General features: G+C 39.9%; 1 protein-coding gene and 1 pseudogene across 1 annotated transcript in view; one reads left to right on the forward strand and one right to left on the reverse strand.

Annotated features, from left to right (window-relative positions):
* Positions 1–4,664: 4,664 nt before the first annotated feature.
* KIF11 (kinesin family member 11) overlaps positions 4,665–14,964 on the forward strand; it is a 45,801-nt gene continuing 35,501 nt past the window's right edge. Inside the window, exons 1-6 of the mRNA XM_087824452.1 lie at positions 4,665–4,895; positions 12,131–12,263; positions 12,556–12,653; positions 12,741–12,819; positions 13,865–14,050; positions 14,168–14,292. Of these exons, the coding sequence (XP_087680578.1) occupies positions 4,819–4,895; positions 12,131–12,263; positions 12,556–12,653; positions 12,741–12,819; positions 13,865–14,050; positions 14,168–14,292 (698 nt within the window). The 5' untranslated portion in view covers positions 4,665–4,818. The remainder of the gene's footprint in view (positions 4,896–12,130; positions 12,264–12,555; positions 12,654–12,740; positions 12,820–13,864; positions 14,051–14,167; positions 14,293–14,964) is intronic.
* Positions 8,185–8,444, reverse strand: LOC107543319 (guanine nucleotide-binding protein G(I)/G(S)/G(O) subunit gamma-12 pseudogene; annotated as a pseudogene).

Consider the following 14,964-nt stretch of genomic DNA (forward strand, 5'->3'; position numbering starts at 1 on the left):
GTTGTGGAGGCCCCGTCATCTGCTTCTCCTTGTGTCACTATCTTGCTCTGGGCTCTTCTCAGGGCCTTCCCTTAAGAGTTTGGTTTGAAAAGTACAGATGCTGAATATTTTTTTCTCTTTGCATCCCTGCTGTAAGAATATAGCCCCCCTGGACGCCTTTGGTCTCTAGGAAAGGTCTTGAGGTGTGGAAAAGAAAGAAAAACATGGGGAGTAAAATTTCAACCTCTTCTTTTGCTGTGTGGAAAAAATAAATAAGTGGGATTTTGTGAGAGTGTTTGGGGGCTACTTCAGATAGAGTGGTTGGGGAAAGTCTCTCTGAGGAAGTGACATTTGAGCTGTGACTTGAAAATTAAGAGGGAACCAGTTAGAGCAGGTGAGGGAAAGACTCCACAGACAGTGGAAACATCCATCACCAAGGTCTGGGACAGGAGAGATTCTGGCATGATCTGGGATCTGACAGAAGGCTAGAGAACATCTTTCCTTTTCTCTTCCAACTAATCTTTGCTACAGAGACTCTACTATTAACACAGTAAAAACAATAACCAAAATTTGTATTTGAGGCTATACCAGAGAAAAGAGCAACCAGATTTGTATTCTTAAGCATTTTGGTGGTTTTTTTTTTTTTTACAGGTTTATGAATAGTTCATGAACTGTGTTTTTCCTCAGTTTATAAGCACATGCAGACATGCTTATTGTTTGTTGTCTTTGGCATTCATACCTGCAGACAGACAGACAGAGAACATAACATGATCTGGCAACTATGAACATAGATAGGTAAAGCTGAGTACTCAACTATTAACTAAAGAATTGCATAGATGTTGTTCAAGAGCCTTAAAAGATCCTACAAATAAAAATGTTTATGAAGAATTTTTTAGGTCATTAGAGAATGTTTAAATTATGTTAAATGAAAATTCAGGATGTAAAACTACATATTTAATAATGATTTCAATTATTAAAAATATCATATAGCCCTGGCAGGGTAGCTCAGTTGTTTAGAGCATTGTCCTGATATACCAAGGTAGTGGGTTTGATCTCTGGTCAGGGTACGTATAAGAATAAACCAATGATTGCATAAATAAGTGCAACAACAAATCGATGTTTTTTTCCCTTTCTCCTCTCCTTTCTCAAATCAGTAAGTAAAATTTGAAAGGAGAGAGGAAAATGCTAGATGACACAGTCAATGATGTTGCATTGGTAGAATCCAGATTAGCCATTCTTAGAGTATTAAAAATAATTTCTAATCATGGACAGACTTTTGAGAGAGAAGTGTTGATGAGCTTGATTAGTTTGAGCTCTATAGGGGCAGTGTAAAATAACATGTCAGAGACAGCTACCTGCCTAGTTAACAACATTTTTACAAATGTCCATAAGACCCTGGTCATCTCCATTAAATTTAGTCTTGAAGCCAGTGACTGTAATTTTGCCTGACTCTTCACTGGCTGGCCCATAGTACACACTCAATAAGGGTAAGATAAAGTGGGCACAGGTGCACTGAGAACATGAAAAAATTAGGTAAGGGAGATAGCAGTTAACACCCTGGGGTTTGAAATTAGAATTTTGAGTTTCTTTCAGTCACTTATTAGCTGTATCACTACAGACTATATACTTACTTGGCCTGTTTATTGATAAAATAGTGGGAAATAATAGTTCCTACTTTAGAGAGTTGTCCTGGATTAAATGAGATGATGCACAGAGAGCCTTTCATAGAGTCTGACTATGTAGCCCTAGATAAATGTAGCTATAACTATTACCAAATGAAGACTCTTGAATTTCTTTCATCAACCCTAATGGCTGTTAATGTAAATATTGTTTAGTTATTTTTAAAATGTTTTTATTGATTTTAGAGAGAGAGGAAGAGAGAGGGAGAGAGAGAAAAACAAAACATCAATGTGAGAGAGATACATGGATTGGTTGTGTCCTGTATGCACTCTGACAGGGGATTGAACCCAAAACCTGAGCATGTGTCTTGACCGGGAATCAAACCAGCGGCCTTTCGGTGCACAGGACGATGCTCATCCAACTGAGCCATACTGGCCAGGGCTGTTCGGATAGTTATTAATGAGAAAGAAAAGGAGAAGAAATTAATATTTTTGGACTACTATGTGCCAGTTACTTTATACATGTTATTTTAATCCTCACAATAATAGTAATCATTATTTCCCATTTTACAGATAAGGAAACCAATGTTGAGAGAGGTTTAGTAATTTCTTTCGGGTTCTCATATATTTATTTAGTGACTACTTTGTGTAAGGCTCTGTTCAAGGCACCAGGAAAACAACACTGAACAAGATAGTCAGGTCCCTGAAAAAATTTACTTTCTAGCAAGGTAGACAATGTAATTACATATTGTAGTGTTATAAGGAAAATAAACAGGTCATGAGGCAAAATTATAGAAGAAATATGTTTTAGATAGGGTGGTTAGAAAAGACCTTTTTAAAGAGAAAAAGACCTTGTTAAAGAAAATACCTTTTTATTTTTTTAAATATATCTTTATTAATTTCAGAGAGAGGAAAGGAGAGGGAGACAGAGAGAAACGTCAATGATGAGTCACTGATGGAGCCCGCAACCTGGGCATGTGCCCCGACCGGGAATCAAACCCGATCGCCTGGATCCCAGGTCGATGCTCAACCGCTTAGCCACGCCAGGCCAGGCAAAGAAAGTACTTTTTTAAAGAGCTGAGATCTGAAGGATGGGAATGGGCGGGTAAGCCATGCGAAGAGGCGAACTAGAGAGTTTTAGGCAAAGGGCACAGCAAATATAAAGGTCTCGCTGCAGGAAAGAGCTTAGAAGCTCTGGAGCATGGTCGTGAGCTATGTGGATAGCCGCCAGAGTTGACATTAGTATAGGCAAAGGCTAATGAGGGCCTTACAGGACATGGTTAGCAGTTTGGATTTTTAAAAAATATGTCTGTTGATTTTTTAGAGAGAGAAGGGAGAGGGATAGAGAGGTAGAAACATCAATGCCAGAGAAACACCACCAATCGGCTGCCTCCTGCACGCCCCCTACTGGGGATGGAACCCAACTTGGGCATGTGCCGGTACCAGGAATCCAACCCTGACCTGGTTCTGGGTCAAAGCTCAACCACTGGGGCAGGAGTTTGGATTGTATTTTAAGCACAATGAGAAGCTACTGTTAAAAAGTAGATGAAGAGCATGATGTTTTTGTTTGTTTGTTTGTTTGTTTGTTTGTTTTTAAAAGATCCTTCCCTTTGCTGAGTGAATGCAGTGGGGAGAGGGGAAAAGAGCACAGAGAGGGAGACCTATTAAGGAGGTTAAGAGCAGTCGTTCAGGAAAGCGATAAAAGATTTGAACTAGAGTGGTGGGCAGATGTAATAAAATCAACAGGATTGCACTGGATATGTAGGACAAAGGTCTGGTTAGCGCCAGTTGTCGAGATGGGAAAGGTGAGGGCGGAGGTAAGGAGAATAAAGAATTCCGCTTTGGATAGTTGTGTTTTTGAGATGCCAGTGAGCCTTCTAAGAGGAGCTATTCGTAGACATCTGACTCTGCAGAATCTCATTGACCAGCGATCAAGGCTTTAGATGTAGATGAATCTTGGGGGAACGTGAGGCCCTGAGAGCTTTCCACTCCATCTGGCCGTTAACTTAAGAAACTAAAATGATATCTAGGTTCCTGTGTGCTAAGGGTGGCCCAGAAGAGCAGCTTCCAGAGCGGACTATGGCGAAGACCCACAATTCTGTATTTCCAGGACTGGGACCCACACCTAAAGACGTGAATCGCCCCAAACTCGCCAAGGCACCCCTCGTACGCATGCGGAAAGCCAGAGGTCACGGGCGCGGGCGCCGCCCAGCGAGCGCGGCCTGCTGGGATTTGTAGGCTGACTGCGGCCGAGGTTCGCGCAGCCTCCCGGAGACGCTCACTGCGCGCCGCGCCGGGTGCGCGGACGGGAGCGCTCCCTGGTCCTGCATCAGGCGCTGCAAAACCGTTACCTGAAAGCGCGCGTCTGACCTTCCTCTCACGCTCGGAATCATTTAGCAATGGCGATGACTTCTCATCAGTTAAAGGATAAATTCAGAGTCCTAAAAATGGTATTCAAAAATGACTTTCATCACGAGTTGGTACCCGTGGTAGCCTTTTCTCTTAACACTTCTTAACTATTTTTCAATACTATACTGGACGCTGCCTCCGACACAGGGGCTCGCTTTGGACCTCTCCTCTGTGCTTCCATAGTACTCTCTTACAATTCTTTACCAATAATTATAATCATGGCCAGTCTTTCTGAGCACTTACGACTACATGTTCTAATCTAAGTTATTTTCCCCGTGTTAGCTCATGAATCCTCACATAGCCCTCGGAAACGGTTGCCATTATTTTCGTTTTACAGCGGAGGAAATTTTGTTTTAGAGACGTTATGTAACTTGAGTAAGGTCGCGTTGAAGTATCACACTGTTTACTCCCGTGCGTCTCCCATTGGACCACGAGTTCCAGCCCGGCGCGGACGTACCAGCTTTTTGCTTTCCCGCGGGCTACACCCCGAGGGCGGGGCTCCGGTGACGACACCGCGTCCCATGGCGCCTTGCGCGCCGGCGCTGCAATTGGCCGGGCGACTGGGCTCCTTTTTCAAATTGAGGCGCCCAGTCGTTGTTCCGTTTTCTGGGCGTCCGGCGGAGGCGAGGCTGCCGATTCGACGGTTCCGGCTGGTGCGGGCCTGACGCCGGGGCCGGTCGGAGGCCGTAGTGGACAGCGGGGACGCGGAGCTGCTTCCGTCGGTTCACCCCGCCGAGCCGGGACCCGGCTGGGGAGGTGGGCGTCCCAGCCCGCGCCAGGACCAGGCCTTGCTTTTTCGGAGGGTTCCGTCATGGCGTCCCAGCCGAATTCCTCCACGAAGAAAAAAGAGGATAAGGGGAAGAACATCCAGGTGGTGGTGAGATGCAGGTAGGGCGAGCCTGGTGGGGTTCGGGGCGCCGGCTTTGCCGCTCGGCTCCCTCCTACGCGGTGGGAGGAGAGGAATTTTGTTTGTAATTTCTTGGGGAACCAAACCTTTCCGTCTCACAGTCTCACTCATTCCGTTGAAGAAAATGACACCACGTTGCTGTGAGAAGTAAATTAGTGTCTTTTTCAGAAGAAAGGATATATGGGAGCGCAAAAATTTTTTTCCTTCCACCGAAGTAGGCTAATAAGTTAACGTGAGACTGATGAGCAGGAGAGAACGTCCTCGATTTATTCTGGAAGTGCATGCAGGGGCGCCCTGAGAGTGGGAGACCCCAGGGTGCATTGGGCATTTAGGTTTAACAAGCCATTTGGGACAAAGGAGAAGGAGGCAGCAGTCTGGGGTTTCAAAGGGAAAGAGGCAATTTACAGGTAGAGGGAAAAGCGTATTCTTGCTGGACCTCCCAGAAACAGTGGTACACAGAAGGAAGTTCAACAAAAAGGCTTTGCTAGATTTCTGCCCGCTATATTTAGTTGTTATATTTCGGCGCTAAGGCGATGCTCCCTTCCTTTAAGCAGGTTTTTGTATCTGAATTCCTTTAGGTAGGTAAGGGGGACACTCAAAGGTTTTTCCTGAGTCATTTATTTCTGAATAACCAGCCTAAAGTCAAAATCCCGAAATGCGGATTTTGGGGTTGCAAACTTTGTTCCCCCTCTGATAGTTGTGTCAGAGGTTATAATTTAAACTGATGGATTCAGAAGAAGAATTCGATCGCTGTTCTTTAGTGAAAAGTGCGTGCTTTTTTAAAAAAAGTAATGACAAAGTTTAGGTGTTACTTTCATACGCCACTCCTTGCAGTTTGTTTCAGCACCTAGATTGGGATTACCATCCTGTCCATCACTTCTAGAATCGTAACCAATCACCTGTTTATTCTCGATGCAATTATTTTCTTAATGCTACTAAACAAGTAAATCACTGTATTTAAATTTTCAAAATTGTTACAAATATATTTTTTAAAAATCAAGTTACAGAGTGAGTTTGTTTGTAAAAGATCAAGGAGACTATTTAAGCCAGGATAGCCATCTGTCTGGTTGTGCTGCATCTTGGTTTCTCCTAGAACAAAGGACACAGAGTTCTCCAGGTGGGTGGATGGAGGTGTTCAACTCTCCCCCGATTGATTTCCAAATAACTTCCCAGTTTTAAAATTAGCTAGTGTAGGAAGAACATACTTGTACAGAGTTGTACAAACTCTTTGTACAAATTAGAGTGTGATTTATTCAAATAGCTTTTTAGAGGCCCTCCACAGTTTATTGATGAATGTGTGTTTTGCATGTCTCAGTTACTGTTGTTTTAAAAACTTGCAGCAAATTTCTGTAAATCCAAAAGTATTCTAAAATTAAAATGTTATTTTAAAAACGTGTCAGTGAGCTTTCTTAGGTTATTGTTCAGTCAGTTTTGGTGACTTAATTGTAGCTATCAAAGGCAATAGCTAGCTTTTTAAACTAGGTGCCAGAGGAAATTTAGTGGTAACCTTATATCTAGCTAATTACCAGTTGCATTCTAGGGCTTCTGTTAATAGTTGCTTGTTTTAAAGGTTTTTAAAAAATTAACAGCCTGTTTTACAAATGCAAATTTTTAGGTTATTTTGATTGGTTAATAAAGACAGGCAATATTACATTTCTGTGTGGTTTTATTTTCTTTATTTTCTGTTACAAAATATGTCAAGCCTATAAAAAGTTATAAAAAAAACAGCCCTAGCCAGTTTTGCTCAGTGGTTAGAGTGTCCCGCAGACTGAAGGGTCCCAGGTTCTATTCCAGCCAAGGGCACATATCTCGGTTGTAGGCTTTGTCGGGGCTCCTGAGGGAGGCAATGTGTCTCTCTCACATTGATGTTTCTCTCTCTCTTTCTCCCACCCACTCTCTCTGAAAAGAAATGGGGAAAAAAGTTATAAGAAACAATGTAACAGACATCTGAATACAGCCGGAGCCCCAATGTATTCCTCCCCAATTCCCAGCCTTCTTCCTCTACCCCAAGAGTTAAACATTACCCTGAACTTCAAATTTATTATCCCCATAAATTTCAAGCTTTAGCTTAGAGGGGATTTCTTTTACTTCATCACTAATGAAAAGTGCTTAGGTTGTGTAGTATAAAGAGATGTTTTCTCAGATTAGCCTGGCTTTTCTGTTTTTGCTTTTTTCCAAGTAGCCTTCCTAGTGCAAATGTGTCCTCTATCTTTAGTAAATAAACAAATGGCCCTCAGGATGGTCAAACCTTTTCTGTAAAGGGCCCAGATAGTAAATATTTTAGGCTTTTTAGGCCACATATCGTCTTTGTCACATATTCTCTATAATTTTTTTTTCAGTTTTAAATTTTTAATTCAGTTTATTGTAGCCTAAGAGGTCAGCAAGATTTCAAGAGAGGAGAGATGACTTCATTACTTGATTACATTGAATATACCCTTTAAGATGTTCTTTACTTGTACAATAACTATATGAAATGAAGTTTTTATTCTACCTATAGATAATTCAAGATAAAGGTATAACTTCTGGAGTTGAGGAACTGATGGTATGGAGAGAAATTTTTTTTTTTTAAATATATCTTTATTGATTTCAGAGAGAGGGAGAGAGAGAGAGAAACATCAACGGTGACGGAGTTGTCATTGGTCAGCTGCCTCCTGCATGCCGCCGACTGGGGATCGAGCTTGCACACCAGTTATGTGCCCTAACCAGGAATCCAACTGTGATCTCCTGGATTCTAGGTTGATGCTCAACCACTGAGCCACGCCCAGCTGGGCTGGAGAGAAATTTTAATAAGGAAATGTGTGTAATACAAAGATACACACATATATAAAACACCCTCTCCCATTTGTATACTCTACAGGTTGGCACAGATCCACCCTATTAAGAACATAATATAAAGGTTTTAGGATTTAAGTTATTTTTGGCATTTTAATCTAAACAATTGCTTAGGCAATTTAGGTCTTAACATATCTGAATTATTCATATATTTTAAAGTATATAATTGTAGTTTTAAAAAGGTCCAGATCAACTTTCCTTAAACAGTAACCCAGTATGGCACCAGTTACCAAATGGAAAAAAAATGTTGTGATTCTGTATTAAGTCAGTAAAGGATACTTTAGAGAAAGGACAACTTGGAAAATAAACACTTCAGAGTTCATTATTCCAAGTTAAGAACATTTTAGTTACAAGCAGTGGTTACAAATAAGCTGAAGGTAAATCTCTTTGAGGAGCTGCTTATACTTTATTTTATTGAGAAGAGACTGTTCCACTATTCTATATTATGATGCAAGGGTTTTTTAAATCCTTGAAAGGTTTTTTTGTAGTTGTAGTCTATCAACAAAGCGGCACTCCTGTCATGCTCCTCACAGTAGGACATGAGGTCCCTGGTGCTGCTGAAACCTTGATTCTTTTGTCGGAGGCTTTTAGTCATAACTGCTGCACAATTCTTGCCTGGGCTGTATTGTGGTTGCTTGCTGTTGTTTTGCTGGACATCTTTTACCCCAAATCAGGAAGACATTGTGTGGCCAGATGTTTGAGGTTTTAAGTAGTGGAATGAATCCGCCAGTATACTGTTGCTGGCACCGCCACCATTGAACACCCAGTATCTGATTTTTTTTTTTTAAACAACCCTTTAAAATTGTAAAACTTATTCTTTGGCAAGTCAGGGGACAGATTTGGCCCATGGGTTGAAGGTTATTATAAACCCCTGCATGATCTAGCTGATTCCCTAACCCCCCCCCCCCCCCCAAGTTTTAAAAATACATCTACCGTGCTCTACCTTGGTGCCTTTGCAATTTCTCTCTGCCTGGAGTTTTTTTTTTGTTTTTGTTTTTAAGGTTTTTTTGTTGTTAGAGAGGAAGGGAGAGAGAGAAAAAACACACTGATGTGAGAATCCCTGGGAGAGGAGGAACATCCATCAGCTGCCCCCTACCGGGGATCAAACCAGCAGCCTTTCAGTGCATGGGAGGATGTCCAACCAACTGAGCCACACCAGCCAGGGCTAGAAAGCTTTTCCCACCAAAATAGTTACATTGCTAACACTCTTGCTTTTTATATTTTGCTTAAATATAACCTTTATCAGAGAAACCTTCCCTGACCACTCTAAAATAACAATAGCAACCACTTATTTTCCCCATTCATCACTTTCTATCTCCTGGACTGCTTCATTTATTTTCATTTCAGATTTGTCAGCACCTAATATATTTACTTGATTGTCATCTTTTCCTGATCCCCCAACACACACTAGGATAAAAGCTCCCTGAGAATAGGAACTTGGATGTTTGGGGGTTTTCTTTTTTTTCTTTTCTGAAACTTGGTTATGATCACTGGTATGTCCCAAGTGCCTAGAAAAGTATCACATAAGTACTTGATGAATGCTTATGGGATGAATTAATAAATTTAGCATTTCACAGGACATGACTTTTTTTTCCCCTTTTTTAAAAAAATTTTTGCCCCACCAGCGTTGCTCAGAGGCTGAGCATCAACCTATGATCCAGGAGATCACGGTTCGATTCCCAGTCAGGGCACATGCCCAGCTTGTGGGCTCAATCCCCAGCAGAGGGCCTGCAGGAGGCAGCCGATCATTGACTCTCTCATCATTGGTGTTTCTCTCTCTCTCCCCTCCTCTCTCTTCCTCTTTCTGAAATCAATAAAGATACGTATTAAAAATAATAATAATAAAAAAGTTCAATTACAGTTGATTTAATACCAGTTTTAGGTGTACAGCATAGTGGTTAGACATTTATTTAATTATTTCCATTCCTTACTCGAGGATATTTTTTCCATTGCTTTTTTCAGAGAGAGTAGAATGGAAGAGAGAGAGAGAGAGAGAGAGAGACATCCATGTGAGAGAGACACATCTATTGGTTGCCTCCTGTACATGCCCCTACAGCCTGGGCCGGGGATGCAGCCTACAACCGAGGTAGGTGCCCTTGGCCCGAATAGAACCCAGGACCCTTCAGTCCGCAGGCCAACACAGTGATTAGACGTTTATATAACTTATGAAGTATCCCCCTCATAAGTCTAGTACCCATACGTAGTTATTACAATATTACTGACTGTGTTCTCTATTCTAAACTCTACATTCTTATGACTATATAATAACTGCCTATTTGAACATATCTTCACCTGAGGATATGTTCATTGATTTTTAGAGAGGAGAGAGAGAAACATCAATGTGAGAGAGAAACACTGATTGGATGCCACCTAGCCAGGGTGGTTGTTTGAATTTTAATATAACACTAGTGAGGCCAAGAAATTGATAGGTTTGTTAGTGTCACCTGCAGAAACCTTGCAATTTCTAATCAGAATAGGAAAATAGTGGCTTGGCAGTACTCTTTTTCTGTAATACAAATAGTCCCTAAAGCTCCTCTCTGGGAGTTTTGATAACTTTTAGGAATGTGTGATCTGTGTAAATTTCTACTACTCTGCCCTGACAACCTGAATGGTATTCATTTGGTAACTTAATCACACATCCAGGCAAGTGATTAGTTTAGGATTGCTAAGAATAGGAGACTAATTGGAAAAGCTTTAAGCACATGAGAGTTCATTCTACTTCATACTCTTGGCCTGCTTCAGTATAAGTTGGTTTTGACTTAGTTTTGTTGAAGTTCTAATAATGCATGCTGTGCATTATGTGTGTTGTTTAGGTTTCAGTACATCTGGCAAATGATAGCATTACCAAATATTATCTGGGAGTTGCTGAGTTAAATTTACCGGGATCACAAATTTGGTCTTCAGTCAAAAATACACTGGTGGGGCATATCAGTATATTAAGGTATCCTTCTTAAAATATGGAGTGGGGCATGTCAGTATACTGAGGTATCCTTCTTAAAATAAATAGCAACTTGGCGGTGCTGGTGTTGCTCAGTGGTAGCATCACCCCAGCAACCAAGAGGCTCTAGTCCAGGTCAGGGCACATGCCCGGATTGCAGTTCCATCCCCAGTAGGGGGCGTGCAGGAGACAGCAATCGATGATGTTTCTCTCACATGGATGTTTCTATCTCTCTATCCCTCTCTAAAAATCAGTAAAAACATATTTTAAAAAAATTAGTAACTTGGTGTGTCTAGTGATGAGGCGAAAGATAATTTCCTATTTGGCATGTACTTCAATAATATGATACTCATTGGGAAAAATGAACTCAGGCCAAGAGTACATCTCTCCCTTTGGACCAGATGTGTGTTAAGTATTATATATAAATATCTTATGGATTCTACTCTGTGGACTATGAGTTTTTTCTTTTTGTTTGTTTTTAGCTTTTCCATTATTCCCCTTAGGGTGACATTTATTAAGCAGTGTAGTTTAACATATCTGAGTGCGTACTGGGTGCTAAGCATAGTAGCAGGCACTGGGAAAATAGTAAACTAAACAGAATTTCTTTCTCTACATTGCTGGTTGGTTGGTACTATAATGGTTGGCAAAATTACTAGCCCCCCCTTTTCAAATGAGAAAACAATCACAAAGTGCTACCTTGCCCACACATCCCAGTTCTCACTGTACTGAAATGCCTAAGGAGGAACTTAGCTTAGAAGATTACTTCCTCAGGAATTCTTTGCCATCATCACCCATGCCTCCTCCACCCTGCCCTGTCCCAGTCAGGACCACGTTAAATCTTTGCTGTATGTTCCTACCAGTACCCTTTACATACCCTTTCTAAATATCACCTCTCTTATAACCGTTTGTTTTATGTCAGTGTTCTCCACCTGACCTCACAGTGCTGTGAGGACAAACAGTTATCTCGTGTAAAGCGCCTGGAACAGTGAGTACCTGGCACATAGTAAGGACTCTGCGTATTAGTCATTTTTGTATCTATTTTTTATTTTGTTCCCATATCCACTGGCAGGTTCGTATTTTGAAAACAAATTTGGCATGTTCCTTCTACTACATCATAACCTAACTTCATCAGATTCCAAGAATAGTGGAAATAGAATTCTGAAAACTAAGTTTGGCATCTTTTAGAAATTAATTCTCTTAGCATCTACTCCACGAAACTGTCAGAATTGTAATGTTTTACGTATCTTTGAAAATTAAAATAACTAATTTTATTTCTGGGAATTGAAACCCTTAAAATTCTGTCTGCTTTAGCAGTATCATTTAGTCCCTGTCACCAACAGTGTAGTCAAAATGTCACATTGTTCTTGTCTAAGGTATTAATGAAAATGTCATCAGTAACATGATAACTAAGAGTTCTTGAATAACATTATGCATTTCTTTTTATAGACCATTTAATTTGGCAGAGCGGAAAGCTAGCGCCCATTCTGTAGTAGAATGTGATCATGTACGAAAAGAAGTTAGTGTACGAACTGGAGGATTGGCCGACAAGAGCTCAAGGAAAACATACACTTTTGATATGGTACTTCTTAAAATGCTGCTACTTCTCTGTTAGGCACTAATGTAAAGTTATCCTAGTGTACATATTTTCTCTAGGTTCTAGTGTACAATGACAAATTTTTGTTGACTTTGAGTTGTCAATGGTTTCTAGTGGGCTGAATGAATTAATATATTAAAAATAAAATTTAAGTGGGTAATTTAAAATTTTGTTCTTGAAGAAATGCTTTGATTTTTTTTTTAACTTTGATTGTTGACACTTACAGATGGCCCCTCGCCCACCTCTAGCTTTATTTATTTATTTATTATTTTGATAGGTTTTTGGAGCATCTACTAAACAAATAGATGTTTATCGAAGTGTCGTTTGTCCAATTCTGGATGAAGTTATTATGGGCTATAATTGCACTATTTTTGCGTAAGTGAAACATTATTTTTCAAATTGATGTAAAGGTTGAGGTGCATGTGTTTGTTTTTTATTTAACATTTTTGTTAATCTTGACAGATATGGCCAAACTGGCACTGGAAAAACCTTCACAATGGAAGGTGAAAGGTCACCAAATGAAGAGTATACTTGGGAGGAGGTATTTGTTGCTTATAACCGACTTCTGTCTCTACAGTGGCTAAAATATAACTGAATAAGATTTGGTTGAAGGACTTTGTCTTGAAATAGAGAAGAACACCCATGTTAAACAGGAATTTAGGATTAACTACTACTATAGTAAAATTAAGGTATATGGTATGGCTTCTGTTCAAGAAACATATAGTCTCATAGGGAGAGTCTGGGCCAAGACATATGGTACAGTTAAGTGATAAAAGAGGGATCTGTTTGAGGCAGAATATTGTGGATAAGTGGAATGGGAGGGCTTGAAGGTGAAAGCTTTGCAACAGGGGAATGAATCTCATAAAGTTAGCATAGCAAGGGGCCAGTATGGTACCTTATTAATGGTCACCTTGAGTGTTCAAGAAATTAAGGTCACTTCATTGTTGAATATTACAGAAGACAAATAGTACATTTCACAGAGATTTCCACCAAATGTTTCAATGAATTTAATCACTAAGTCAGTTTTCAAATTATTAACCTTTAGGGAAATCCTTTTTTTCTAGAGGTTACATAGCTGAGGCATTAACTTTATTCATGGATAATAAAGTTATGGAATTTTAACTGTAGGAGTTATGGAATAGGCTTAAGGCACAGTTTGAAAATTTAGGGATTCACAACAATTATATTAAGGATACTTACACATTTGAGAAACAATCCTGTTTATGTCAGAGTTAGGGAATATACTTTTAATGGGCCGTTTTTCTGATTAAAATGGTGGTGCTAGGTACTCATGAGAAAAGTTGGAAAGAATTATTGAACTTGACTTTATAAGATTGGTTCACTTGGTTTTTGTGTAATGCTCAGGCATAAAGCGTATGCCAGGCATGGCAGAATAGTGGAAGCTATGAAGAATAATTACTTGTAAATGACTTGGTTTTTCTAACATTAGGTTAGTTTTTTGTTTTTTTTAAATTTGTATTGACACAATTACATTTAAATATACTATAATGGAGGCTCTTGTTGTATGTTTTAATTGCCATAGTAAATGCCATTCTTTATTTTAATCCTTATTAATATTATTTCAGGATCCTTTGGCTGGTATAATTCCACGTACTCTTCATCAAATTTTTGAGAAACTTACTGCTAATGGTACTGAGTTTTCAGTCAAAGTGTCTCTGTTGGAAATCTATAATGAAGAACTTTTTGATCTCCTTAATCCGTCTTCTGATGTTTCTGAGAGACTACAGATGTTTGATGATCCCCGTAACAAGGTAACTGAGTCTTTGAGAAGGAAGTACCTGCAAATTTTAATGTGTGATGTTTTGAGGTTGTGTGTGTGTGTGTGTGTGTACCAATCTAATGGGTGCTTTTTTTTGATACTTGGTTAGAGAGGAGTGATAATCAAAGGTTTAGAAGAAATTACAGTACACAACAAGGATGAAGTTTATCAAATTTTGGAGAAGGGAGCAGCAAAAAGGACAACTGCAGCAACATTAATGAATGCATACTCTAGGTAAGAAAGCCATTGTCTCCCTCATGCTCCATTTTCTTTTTAAGAAGAATTACGAACTTGCGGGAAGTCAGTTTGGGGTGGGTCCAACTATGTGAATCACATACCTAGATTTTATGCTAGATTGCATACCTTAGTAATGGTTTGAGATTTATAGGGAAGCACCACTATTGGAGGAATGATGAAAGGAGAGCAAGGACAAGTTGAACTAGAGCAGAAGTATTAAACTATTTTTAAGTAGATATCTTTTTTCCCCAAATGAAATTGTACATGAGAGCCCAGATTAAAATATGGCTCCTATACTTGATTTGGTGATGGAATTCTCAGAGGCCTATCTCCATTCTGCAGGCTTGTAGATTAATTTTATATAGAATTTGGAGGAATGAATTTAAGTACAATTTCTTTTCTCAAAAAACTTTTCTCTGAAATATAAAATTCCTATGATTTTTGTCCCTGGCCACTGTGGCTCAGTTGGTTGAGTCTCATCCCGTGCATGGTAAGGTGGCTGGTTTGATTCCTGGTAGGGCACATACCTAGTTTTCAAGTTTGATCCCCGGTAGGGGCACGTGCGGAAGTTGGCCAATCTCTCTCTCCCCCCTCCCCTCCCACTCTCCTTCCCCTTAAAAAGGAAGGAATCAATAAAAACATTTTAAAATTCCTATTATTTTGTAAATT

This window comes from Miniopterus natalensis, chromosome 14, assembly GCF_054644295.1.
Source record: "Miniopterus natalensis isolate mMinNat1 chromosome 14, mMinNat1.hap1, whole genome shotgun sequence".
Taxonomy (NCBI): domain Eukaryota; kingdom Metazoa; phylum Chordata; class Mammalia; order Chiroptera; family Miniopteridae; genus Miniopterus; species Miniopterus natalensis.